This window comes from Balaenoptera borealis, assembly GCF_965194805.1.
Source record: "Balaenoptera borealis genome assembly, chromosome: 8".
Classification (NCBI taxonomy): domain Eukaryota; kingdom Metazoa; phylum Chordata; class Mammalia; order Artiodactyla; family Balaenopteridae; genus Balaenoptera; species Balaenoptera borealis.
In genome coordinates this window covers 41,528,294-41,540,873 of record NC_138865.1, presented here as the reverse complement: position 1 = coordinate 41,540,873, position 12,580 = coordinate 41,528,294, and the positions used below count along the sequence as shown (strand labels likewise).

Genomic DNA, 12,580 nt, shown 5'->3' with positions numbered 1-12,580 from the left:
TGCTCCCTCAAGAAAGGGGCAGCCTTAGAAACAAGACAGAGAGAATGACTCAGCAAAGCTCACCAAGCTGGGGCTGCTTCGCTATCCTTCCCGCCCATGGGCTCCTCACCTCAGGACTGGCCACTCTGTGAGGAGGGCCCAGGCCTGCAGTGGCCAGGGGCAGAGGAGATAGCCCTGGGGGGCCGGCGGAGCTAAAAGGCTGCCTTAGCATAGGGCCCCCAAGACAGGGGGCTGCTCTAGACTTCCACCTCTCCAGCTCTGGCTCTTCTGAGCTTGGGAAGGGTCCTGGGCTGGTGGCGGGAGAGCGGGAATGGAGGGCTGGGACTGTATTCCATTCAGTGACTGCGTTATCGGCCTGGGCGCCAAGTGTGCGGAGAACGAAGGAGTGTGGGAGGCGTTCCCTTGCCACGGGGCGGGCTGGGAGGAGGACGTCTGCTGAGTGGTCCACTGTCGATCACCGAAGGCTGCGCCCAGGCCAGAGGGATAGCACCGTGGCCTATGGAAGCCTGACTGGCTGGCCTGGGACCCTTCGAATCTGGGAGCATGCTTAGAGCTAGGGCTCAGGCTGCAGCTGGGGACTGTGGGACCAGAGGGTCTGGGAAGATGCCCACAGGTGGCTAGTGTGGGACTCCTACAGGCAATTCCGTGTTAGTCCAGACTGAACCCCTGTCCTTGGCTGGGGATGAGGGGTACGTGGCCATTATCCCAGCACCTAAGGGCAGGAGATGGGCTGGGCATCTGGACCCTCTCTGAGGATACTGCTCCTTCCCAAGCCCACCCACATTCTTCACATAACAACTCTTTGAGCCTGCAGCCCCCCTTTCCTGCACCCCAGGGAGACTAAGGAGAATGACTGTCCGTCCCTCAGATATGCCCGGTCACCTTATCTGTTGGATCCTCTCGTGAACCCTGAGAAGGGGGTGGGTCAAGTCGCATGATTCTGTCTCACAGACAGAGAAGATGAAGCCCCAGAGGTCTCCCACGCTCTCTGTCAGAGGCAGAGCAGGGCCGGGCTTGTCCACCCTGTGAGGGAGGGGCCGGGGCTTCCCCAGCAGGGACTGTCCAATCACCGCCGCCCTCTTCCCCGAGGCAGATGACTTCATGAAGCAGAGCCGGGGCATGCTGCTGTTCTACAGCATGAAGAACCCCAGCTTCCCCGAATACACCTTCAGCAGCGAGAGCGGCATCCTGTGTCTGGACGTGCACGTGGACCATCCCTACCTAGTGGTGGTGGGCCACTACGACGGCAACGTGGCCATTTACAACCTCAAGAAGCCCTACTCCCAGCCCTCCTTCCGCAGCTCAGCCAAGTGTGGCAAGCACACAGACCCTGTGTGGCAGGTCAGCCTTGGACCAGGGTGGGAGAAGTGGGTGGGACTGAGTAGCGTGTGGGCCTGGGAGCCACCGGACGAGGGGCCTTGGGGAGGAGAGGGCCACAGGCAAGGGCATGGGGATGACAGCTACCAGCTTAGAGACCAAGGAGCTGGGTGTGAGAAGGGGCAGAGAAGGGCAGAGGCGAGGCGTCAGGAGGCAAGAGGGTGTGTGGTAAGAGCTGGGGTCCGCTGCCTCAGAGCTCCCATCAAGCAGGGCCCATCCGTCTGCTGAGGACCTCGGATCTCTTAGGTGTAGTGGTCAGGGACTCAGAGCCCGTGGTGGGAAGCCCCCAGGGCCTGATGGGCCTCTGCTGAGTGTGTCAAGGGCTCCAGGGGTCTGTGATCTTCCTCAGCTCCCCACAGGGGCTCTCTTCTGCCATCTGGGCTAGATTCGGGGAACTCCCAGACAGGGGTAGGCACTGCCGGTTCTCTGCCCTCTGGGTGGGGCTGTAAGGCCTGGTAGGTGACGTCTGTCCCTGAGGGTTCCGTGTAACACCCATCTTCTCCAGACAGGCATAGGATGGGACCATTACCTAGTCACTGGGGCTAGATTTCACCCTGACTCTGCGTCTCCCATCTTATTGCGCTGGGAGTGGATCTCACAGTTTCATTCTCAGAGTCTCTTAGCTCTGGCTTTGCAGGCCCTTCCTCACTGTGTTCCAAAGGTCCCCCTCCTTCTGAGGCTGTGTACCCTTACCCCATGGGCAGGCCTGGGAGAATCTAAGCATAGATTTCTGCCTCAAGTTGCCCAAGGCCTCTGGGCTCCTCAGGCAGTGCTGGGATCTGTCTTCTCACCTTCCTCTCCCCCTTGCCCTGACAGGGTCTGCAGGCGGGCTCTGCACCCCTGCCTGTCTGGCCCTGAGCTTCCTGAGCCATGTGGACACCCACCCCAGGCACTGGCTCTCAGCTCCCAGACAGGCCCGAGCAGAGGGAAGGCTGTCCAGGCACAGAGGATGTGGTGGCCTCTCAGCTTCATCCTTTACCCAGAGCTGGGGCACCCCCTCCCCCTAAACACCCTCCCCAGAGTTCTCGACCAAAGCAGGAGCCAGACTTGCAGCCTCAGGAGTTCTCTCCTCTGAAAATCCCACCTCCTCATTCATCGCGTCCAGGCCCGCGGAGGTCTCCAGACACGGGGAGGGTGTCTGCAGGGACTTTAAAGCCCAGGGAGAGGAGAAAAGACTCGCTTTGATCAAACTGAACCAGCACCAGCCCCGGCCCGGCTTTCCCAGCATGGGCAGACAGACCAGGGCCAAGCACGGGGCATCTCCGGGTGGCCTGACTATCCTCCTCAAGCCCAGGAGAGGGCGAGGGGCCAAGGCCAGCTACCCTACTCCCACTCTGCTCTGTTCTCTGAACCAAATCACAGGTTGGAGAGAGAAGTAGGGTGTGCAGGAGACACAGTTTCCCCTTCACTGGGCGGGTGCCAGGGACACTGGACGGGGTGGCCTTCTGTTCTCCCACCATCTTGTCAGGAAAACAGGGCTGCCGCCTTTGCAAAACCGAAGACTCAGAGTTCTTGGCTGGAATCAGGGCTTGCGACATGGGAGGGGCCTGCCTCTCACTCCTTTGATGACTTCCTGTTCTCTTCTTTCGCTCTCATTCCCTCCCTGCTTCCTCGTTCATCCATTCGTTCGTCAACTCCTGCCTGTTCTCTCCTCTGGGAGCTGAGGATGCTCAGGGCTTGGTGTCTGGATACGGCAGCCACAGCTGAGCAGGATACGGAGTGTGCTAAGGAGGGCTCATGGGGGCGCTGAGGATTGTCCAGATTGTCTGGGATGGGGACCAGGGGCCAGAGGGCCAGGGAGGTCTTCCTAAAGGAAGCAACGCCCAAGCTGAATCACGAAGAATGAGGAAGTATTCGTTAGATGAAGAAGGGTACAACGGGGTCACGCGTGCACCGGAAAGACACGGGCGTCAAGCAGAGGGGCCTGCTGGGCAACAACACACCGCATGGAGCTCAGCGTGAGGGAGAGGGAGGAGAAGCAGGACCTGAGAAACGTACAGGGGCTCAGTCGTGAGTGTGCTTCTCTAGCCCGTAGGAAGCTTGGACTTTGCGTGTTAGTGGTCTCAAATGAAGTGTCAGTACAGAAGCCCGATGTATTAATAAGACGAGAGTGGGGCTGCTCTGTTAGGATCAGGGTCCTGATTGCTTGAGGGTCCCCTGTTATCACTCCCCGCGTCCCCTGAGCTACTTTCACGAGGCTCCTAAGAGTTTGTCCCAGCAGAGTTTGAAAATCACTGCCCAACCATCAGAGGGTTTGGGGCAAAGAAGTCCCACAGTCAGGTAGTGTCTTGGAGATGTCCTCTGGCCGCAGCATGAGAGATCTTGAAGCCTGAGCTACAACAGGGGCAGTGGAGATAAAAATGAGGAGATAGGGTTGAGAGCTGTCGAGGCAGTAAAATCAAGAACAGGAAACGACTGATTGGATATGGGGAAAAGGAAAAAATTGGTGACGGTGCCTGGGACTCCGGCTTGGGGGACGCAGTAGGAAATCCACGGATTTCTGGCCAGAAGTTAATATAAGAAGCCGGAGGAGGAGGTGTCCTACAGGCACTTGGCTGTATATCCTGGAGCTTGAAGAAGAGCCAGGCTGGCGAATGAGGAGTCAGAGACATCAGAGTCTTAAGTCCTTCTCGATGGGACTGTGTCTTGGGAGGAAGGAGATAGGTTGTTTTAGATCTCAAATGCCAGGCTGGGGGCAGAAGGACTTTGTTCTGTTGGCAATGGGGAGCCATGGAAGGTTTTGGAGCCAGGGAGAGAACTGTCTGTCCAAAGGAGACTGGGTTCCTGTCCCATGGCACAGGCTACCTTCCAGGGGAGCCCATCTGGGAAGTGCAGCCCTGTTCAGGCCCCGCTGTGAAGCTTCAACCAGCAACACTCTGTAGGGTGTGTGTGTGTGTGTGTGTGTGTATTCTGTGCTACACTGGGGAAGGGAAGGGGGCAGGAAGGATATGAGCAGACCCCTGGGGTCAAACGTGCCTACCCTAATCAGATAAGGCAAAAGAGAAGGAATCGGTGAAACAGGCCTCCGTCTCCTCCCTACCACCTGCTTCCTGGGCATTCATGCATTCTCTTAACCCCACTTCCACCTGCCCCCTCTTGGCCCTCTTTATTCCTACCCTCCCACCTCGACCCCAGGAGCACGTGTGTGACTTGCACACACACGCGCACACACACACGTACATGCTCACTTGCATATACACACACACCACCCCCTAACTGGGCATCAGGCTGCTAAGTGGGGTGTGAAGTACAATTTCCGAGCCCGCTGGCGGCCGCTCATTAAACTCTTCCCTTGGCAGCTCCCTCGCGCCTCTTACAGCCTGGCCTTTGACACCCCCTGTCCCCTCCCCCCTTTAAAGGGACTACCTTTACACGGAAGAGGAAGCGGTCTCAGCATCAGGGCTGCTCTGACTTGTGCCTCACAAGCTCTGTGGTGTTATAGGCCCCCCAGTGAAAGCACAAAAGAGCAGCCTGCCCGGACAGACCCAGACAGGACTGGGTCTGCCCTCCTGCAGCTCTGACCAGCCAGGCCTGGGGCGTGGCCCCGGAAGAGCAATGCCCTCCCCGCTACACACACCCCTCAAGGGCCAGGTGACAACTGTGGTTACAGGCAGCAGCCCTGGGTTCCTGTCCTCCCTCACTGGGCCTCTCCTTGTGACAGGGGGAAGGGACAGTGGCCCCAGCACAGGAGGCCTGGAGGGAACTGGAGGGTGGAAAGATCTGGGCACCCAGCCCTGCCCCAGCTCTCCCGGACATGGCTCGGCCAGGCCTCCACATCTGGCAACAGAAACTTGAGCCTCAAGCATGTCATCTTCATAAGACAACAGCTCTGTCTCCCAAACACTTTCGCATATGTTTGCTTCCAGCCCAGAGAAGATGGGTGGGGCAGGATTATTAACCCCAATTTGCAGATGGAGAAATGCAGCTCACATCTGAGATTTGGAAGCAAGATTCTGGAAGCAGGGGCTCGTGGTGAAGTGAAGTTGGGAACAGAAGAGAGCCGCCTAGAGAAAGGCCAAGCCTGGATGGGGAGGGTGGTGGAGGGAGGCTGCTCCTGCCCACGGCCCAAGGAAGCAGGAAAAAGCCCCCCAGGAGCCTTGCCACCCTGATTCCTAGCATGATGGTAATACTGAGGATATTAGCTAATAATATTTATTGAACACTTCATATTTGCAATGTTCTGACCTAAGGGCTTCACATTCATCGTTTCATTTATTCCTTACAACAAGCCCATGCTATTATGGCTCCTGTTTTGTAAATGAGGAAGCTGGTTGATGGGCTCTGTCCTTCCCAGGCCCTGTAAGGAGGTCAAACCCAGAGCCACTGCCTTCTTACAACTGGGCTTCTAAAACTCAACCCAGGGAGGAACCGGGCACCTCCAGTGCTGAGCCCAGACACTGGGCAGTGCCCCGACTGGCCTGTTGCCTCAGGATGCTCAGGGAGAGAGGAATGAGTGGAAGGAGGGAGGGTGGGGAAATCAGGGGACTCTGGGATATGGGCTCCCAGAACTGGCTTCTGGACCTCAGATGGGTTCTTGAGGGGCCCTAACCCAACACCCTAGAGCTCACAGTTTGGGATGTTTCAGGTCAAGTGGCAGAAGGATGACATGGACCACAACCTTAACTTCTTCTCTGTATCATCTGATGGCAGGATCGTGTCTTGGACGCTCGTGAAGGTGCCTGTTTCCCAGAAAGGGTCATGCAGGGGTGGAGATAGGGAGTGGGGGAAGCTGAATGACAGAAGGACCCCCAACCTTGCTGGTCCAGCCCCACCCATGTGCTTCCCTGTCCCTGTGTGACTGCAGAGCGAGCTGGTTCACACAGATGTCATCAAGCTGAAGGTGGAGGACAGCATGACCAAGGGTCTCGAGGACTTGCAGATACACACAGTAGGTAAGAGCCCCAGGCCCTCACATCCACACCTGGCCACGTCACCCCAGCCCATGAGGTCTCTGGTCCTCCCTCTTTCGGCCGCACCGCACCGTTCCCCCACTTGTGCCTGACCCGGAGGTAATGAGAAAGCCTGGCCCAGTGCACCCAGCCCTTGGCCGTTTGCAGACCCTCCCTGTTTATGCAGACTGGGTGCTGTTATGCAGATCCATCCCTGTTTATGCAGATCAGGTCCCTGTTTACCCAGATCCTCTCCCTGTTTACTCAATTCCTCCCCTGTTTATGCAGACTATAACCCTGTTTGCACAGACCATATCCCTGTTTGCAGACCCTGTCCCTGTTTACCCTGACCCTGACCCTGTTTAACTCAATCCCTGCCTTGTTTATCCAGGCCCCATTCCTGTCTGCAGAAGCCCTGGCCCGTTTGCAGAGTCCCAGCTGCCCGGGACAAGCTGCAGGCCAGAGGCCGGGTTTCTGTTTGCCTGGCTGGCCCCAGCCCTCCCTCACAAGTGCCTGGGCTCAGGCCATCCTGGGTAGAGGAGGTGCTGGGAGCCTCCCTCCCAGAACTGGCCTAAAGCTGTTCCCTCTTCTCCCAAGGCTGTGGCACTGCCTTTGACTTCCACAAAGAGATCGACTACCTGTTCCTAGTGGGCACAGAGGAGGGGAAAATCTACAAGGTGAGGCAGCACTGCCCTCAATGCCAGCTCCTTACAGGGCCTCTTAGACCTGGGAGCTTATCGTTCTCAACAGACCCTGTTCGGACAGATCTTAGGGCTCATCAGTTCTAGAAGGCTTCCTGCGGGAAGAGAATGCATTTCTTGACCTGCTTGGGTGGCGGGAAGAGCGGCTGAGTGCAAGAAAGGCGATGGAGAATCTAGAGGGTGACTTTAGCCCAGCCCAGCATCCTTCCCTCTGGGTCCTGCTCCCTTCCTGGGAGTGGAGGAGGTAGAGCTGGCAGTGGAGGTTGGGGGGCTTGGAACATTCTGGGGAGACTTCCTGGAGGAGATCTGAACTTGAGCTGAGATTCCAAGGCCAGGTAACAAGAAAATTTGTCTCTGAATACCGGGTTCATCCCAGCCGGCAGCGGGATGGAACTTCAGGGCCAGTTTCTGCCAAGTCTCAGTGTTAGTAGGTGAACATCCTTCTGAACCTTCATCCACCCAGAAATAGCTCTGCTGCAAGCTTTTCTTAGGCTCAGAGACTCAGAATGTTAATTACAGGCCGCCTCCCAGGAGCCCCTGAGGCCCAGGCAGAGCTGGTCTGAATGCAAAAGAGGTCCCCACCCCCTCTCCACCCCTCCCAGTGGCCGTGCGGGAGAGAGGAAGAGGCTAGCTGGCCACTCAGTCTCCTGGAGGGAGGGTGTGAGGGGCCTGCCTGTCAGGGCAAGAAACCGAATGAGAAATCATGAGATTGGGACTTGCTCCTGGCTCTGTACCTGCTCTCACCTGGGCGAGGTGGGATGTTTATCACTGCTGCAAGGCTTCTGTCCTTGCAGGTGGATCCAGCGCTCTGTCTGCCTGTCCACAGGCCTTGGTCTGGACACAGGCGAGACACCACACCTCCCCCAGGGCCCCTTACACCTGCTCTGCCTGGGTTCAGGGAGGGAAGGCCTTTTCTGCCAGGCCTGGAATCCTCTGGGCAGACTTCCCTCACCCTCCAGGAAGACTCCCCTGCCCAGCCCCTTAAGCACCCCCCTTTCTGGTTGCTTTGAGGGTGAGAAATGCAGCCAAGAGCGTGGCCCCAGCTCAGCTGTGACAGTGATGTGGGGCGAGGACAGAAGAGGAACCTCAGGGTCTGACCCTCCAGGGCCCCCAGGGGAGTGGTGGCTGCTGACCCCTCTCACTCCTGACCCCCGCCCCCCCACCCTCACCCCAGTGCTCCAAATCCTACTCCAGCCGGTTCCTCAGCACCTATGACGCCCACAGCATGGCAGTGGATGCTGTGTCCTGGAACCCCTACCACACCAAGGTCTTCATGTCCTGCAGCTCTGACTGGACCGTGAAGATCTGGGACCACACCATCAAGTGAGGGGCCTGCCCTCCCCCAGGCGCCACCCTGGGCTGGGGCCAGCGGGGCTCTGGCACCGTGAGCCCTCTGTGCCCTGAGCTTTCTACCCCTCCCCACTGCAGCACCCCGATGTTCATCTATGACCTAAATTCAGCCGTGGGCGACGTGGCCTGGGCCCCATACTCTTCCACTGTGTTTGCAGCAGTCACCACCAATGGGAAGGTGAGTGCCCCCTTCCTGACCCTGCTGACCCCCTCCTGAAGGTAGGATTAGCTGTCTCAAGGTCTCCCTCCTGGAGAGCCCACGCCATGCCCAGGTCAGGTGGCAGAACATAAGGACTGTGTATCCTCAAGGGCCAGGCCACCCAGGGCCCTGTCAAAAGAGGGATCATTCATCCCGTGAGGGCTGGAGGAGAGGGTGGGGCTGTTCACCTTGAAGGAGAGAGCACTCTGGGGGTTAAGATGCCATGAGGAGCAGTTATCTTCTCTGAGGGCCCTGGGGAGGGAGCTACAGGGTGGCAGGTGCCAACTTGATGTAAGGAAAAACTTCTGAGTCAGAGTTGATCTGTGACTGAAATAGTGTCTAAAAGGCAACGAGGTCCCCATCCCTGGGAGTGTGCAAGCTGAGTCTGAGAAGGGGAGATGGAAGGGGGTCTGTGCAACAATGAGAGTTGGTGAAAGCTCAGAAACAGTTTGTGAGAAAATTCTTATGCAGTACATTTTCCTTTTGGACTTTGATATAAACTGAGAAGCACCTACCAGAAAAGAATATAGTGATTAAGGCATCACCCTCGAGTCAGTCATCTATTTGCTGAACAAATGCCTAACCAAGGGTCAACTGTGGTTCCCAGCTCCAGGCCAGGGCCTGGTGATTCAGGTTCCTGCTCTCACAGAACTTACGTTCCAGTGAAGGGAAGGAGACAAAAGGAACAACAACAAAACCCCCAGTAGTGTTAAGTGCTAGGCAGAGATTAAAAGAGGATGATGTATGTACACCAATGTTTGTAGCAGCATTATTCATAACAGCCAAAAAGTAGAAACAACCCAAATGTCTGTCAGCTGATGAATGGGTAAGCAATAGGTACTATATCCACAAGGAGTATTATTCAGTAATAACAAGGAATGAAGTATTGATGCATGCTATATCATGAATGAACCTTGAAAAATGCTTAGTTTAAGAAGCCAGTCACAAAAGACCAAACATTGTATGATTCCATTTATATAGGTCTAGAATAGGCAAATCTATAGGGACAAAGTAGATGTGTGGTTACCTAGGGCTAGACGAGTTGGGAGAAAATGGGGAATGACTGGTAATAGGTATAAGGGTTCTTTTGGGGGTGATGAAAATGTCCTAAAATTGGTTGTGGTGATGGTTACATAACTGTGAATATACTAAAAAAGAGGAATTGTATACTTTAAATGGGTAAATTTTATAGTCTGTGAGTTATATCTTCACAAAGCTGTTATATCTTTAAAACGAGAGAGAGTGATGTAAAAGAAAAGGACTCGGTGGTCTCTTAGATAAAGTGGTCAGGGAAATCTTCTTTAAAGAGGTGACATTCAAGCTGAGAGCTGAGTCACAAGAAAGAGCCAGCCAGGTGAAGATGCGGGGATGCATTCCATACAGAGGAACAGCTAGTGCAAATGCCCTGAGGGGAGAATTAGCTGGAAGGGTTTAAGAAACAGGCAGGTAGGGTGGCTGGGGTCTAGTAGGCAAAGGGGTGAGAGCCTGAGATGAGAGCAGACAGTGCAGAATCTAGAGTAAGGACTCTGATTTTATGTAGAGTGCCCAGGGAGACTATTAGAGGATTTTAGATTTTTTAAAGTTAGGTCTGGCTGCTGCATGAAGGATGGATGATAGAAGGGCAAGAGCTGAAGCAGGAAGACCAGTTAGGATGCTGCCACCGTCGTCTAGGCAAGAGTTGCTAATGGTTCGGACTTAGGATGCAGTAAAAAATAAGATCAAACATTTGTTGAGCACCGTTTTTTTCTAAAAACTGTTTTATTTTATTTTATTTTTTATTTATTTATTTGGTTGCGCTAGGTCTTAGTTGCGGCAGGTGGGCTCCTTAGTTGCGGCAGGTGGGCTCCTTAGTTGCGGCTCGCCAGCTCCTTAGCTGTGGCATGCGAACTCTTCGTTGCAGCATGCACGTGGGATCTAGTTCCCTGACCAGGGATCGAACCCGGGCCCCCTGCATTGGGAGCGCGGAGCCTTATCCACTGTGCCACCAGGGAAGTCCCTGTTGAGCACCTTTATGACATGCACTGTCTGAACACCTGACATATATTAGTTGGTAGAAAACCTGGCTCTGCCACTTACTGGCAAGTTAGCCTTAAGAGCCTCTTTCTCTTCGTTTATAAAATGGGGATAATAACAGAACCTACCTTATAGAGCGGCTGTGAGGATTATAATTAGATGATGCAACCATGTAACATGCTTGCCCAGAGTCTAGTACATAGTAAGTGCTCCATAAATGGCAGCTGCTCTTAGTGTTAATTCTGCATAGACTTAAATTTTTTCCTAAATGTTTTATCCCCATTCCCTCAACCACAGGAAAAACAAACAGAGACACACATTGCCTCTCACACTGCCTAGGCTTCTGTCGTCTTTCCCCAGAAAGTTCAGGGGCAGTTACTCTGAGGTGGGTGACAGGGGTCTCGTTTCCCCGAGTGTGCTGACACCCATCTCTTCACAGACCCATGTGTTTGACTTGTCCATCAACAAGTATGAGGCCATATGCAACCAGCCTGTGGTGGCCCAAAAGAAGAACAAGCTCACCCACGTGCAGTTCAACCCCATCCACCCCATCATCATTGTGGGCGATGATCGTGGGCACGTCACCTGCCTCAAGCTCTCACCCAATCTGCGCAAGATGCCGAAGGTACGGTTTTGGGGAGTTCGGGCTGCCATGAAAGAAAGTCTCCAGGATGGCAGGGGGTTGAGAGAAAGGGGAGGAGCCAGGGGGTGGCCCCCAGGTTTCTGGCTTTGGAGACCCAGGGTAAGGGTGGTGTCATTGCCCAAGTGAGGAGCATAGGAGAAGCAGGAGACAGATCAGTTGTGACATGCTGAATCTGAGTTACCTGTGGGGCCCCCAGGTGGAGACATCAGGTAAGCAGGTGACTATGAGGATCTGAAGCCTGGGGGAAGCACACGGGCATCATTGGCTTGTTTGGTGTCATGCAGGCAGGGGCTTGAGGCTTAGTTTCTGCTTCATTGGCTGGGCTTGCACAGGGCTTCTGAACTGGGAGCTGCGGGTCCACACGGGAAGTAGGAAATGAGCCATGAGGAGGGTAACTAGGTCAGCAGCTAGGCAGTCCTCCTTTTGAGCTCTGGTTCCTTTCTGGAATCTCTGATGATCCGGAGACCCTGCCCAGAGCCCAAGGGCCCTGAATACAGGCCACTGAGCCCAGAGCCATGACCTCAAAGTCTAGCTCTCAGAGTCCCAATTCAGACTTAAGAACCCAGGCCTTAGAATCCAGAGCCCAAAGGTCCAACTTAAAAATCCAGCGTCCAAAAACCTACAGCCCAGTCCTGTCCATTTGGGTGCTAGGAGAGAAAATGGAATTTGCTTCCTGCCAGGCTCTGGGCCAGGATCAGAGCTGGGCCGGAGCTGGGCCATGTTGCCCTGATGACTGTACCCCCTGGTTGCAGTTTGAGGCATTTACTTGCAGTTTGAGGCAAGGGCAGGGGCCTGTCTCTTTCAACTGCTGACACCTGCCCCCCGGTGCCCTACCAAGGCAGGGGCCACCGCACTAACCTGCTCATGCCAGCCTGGCCTATTCCCCACCAGGGCCAGGGAGGAAAGGGCTGGGAGTTTGGCGGGGCCTGTAATTGTAGCCAGCTGGGGGAGGGGGTGGACTTGGCTATAAATACTCAGAAGGCTGCTGAGTGCCTGCAGCTGTGGCCCAGAGGCTGTGGTGGGCTGGGGCTGGGATGGGATGGGGGGCGGGGTTTGGGTGTGGTCTAAAACTCTTTGCTAAGCACAGCTAGTTGGCCTCAAGGAGAGGGAAGAAGGCAGTACAATTTGTGGAAAAGATAAAATCTGCTCTTAATTTAGTGAGGAGAAAAACCCAGGCTTGAGCTAGGAGAGCTGGACAGCCCTGTGGGAGGGATGGTGGTGACCCCTTGGGGCTGGGGTATAACCATTACACCTTGAAGGCAGTAGATCTGGGTGGGGGCCTGCCCCGTCCACTTTGACCCAGGGATGCAAGGATCTCCCACAGTCCCAACTCCTCTCAGAGCAAGGTTCAGCATCTGTATCTCTGAGGACCTGAGGACACGGGTACCTGGGAATCAGAGGACCTGAG

General features: G+C 55.2%; 1 protein-coding gene across 2 annotated transcripts in view; it reads left to right on the top strand.

Moving 5' to 3' along the window:
- Positions 1 to 12,580, top strand: part of DNAI1 (dynein axonemal intermediate chain 1) — a 60,400-nt gene that overhangs the window by 45,907 nt on the left and 1,913 nt on the right. For both annotated transcript variants that reach the window (XM_082402428.1, XM_082402427.1), the window contains 7 exons: positions 1,094 to 1,341; positions 5,963 to 6,052; positions 6,182 to 6,269; positions 6,864 to 6,943; positions 8,142 to 8,290; positions 8,396 to 8,495; positions 10,969 to 11,154. In XM_082402428.1, coding sequence (XP_082258554.1) covers positions 1,094 to 1,341; positions 5,963 to 6,052; positions 6,182 to 6,269; positions 6,864 to 6,943; positions 8,142 to 8,290; positions 8,396 to 8,495; positions 10,969 to 11,154 — 941 coding nt within the window. The remainder of the gene's footprint in view (positions 1 to 1,093; positions 1,342 to 5,962; positions 6,053 to 6,181; positions 6,270 to 6,863; positions 6,944 to 8,141; positions 8,291 to 8,395; positions 8,496 to 10,968; positions 11,155 to 12,580) is intronic.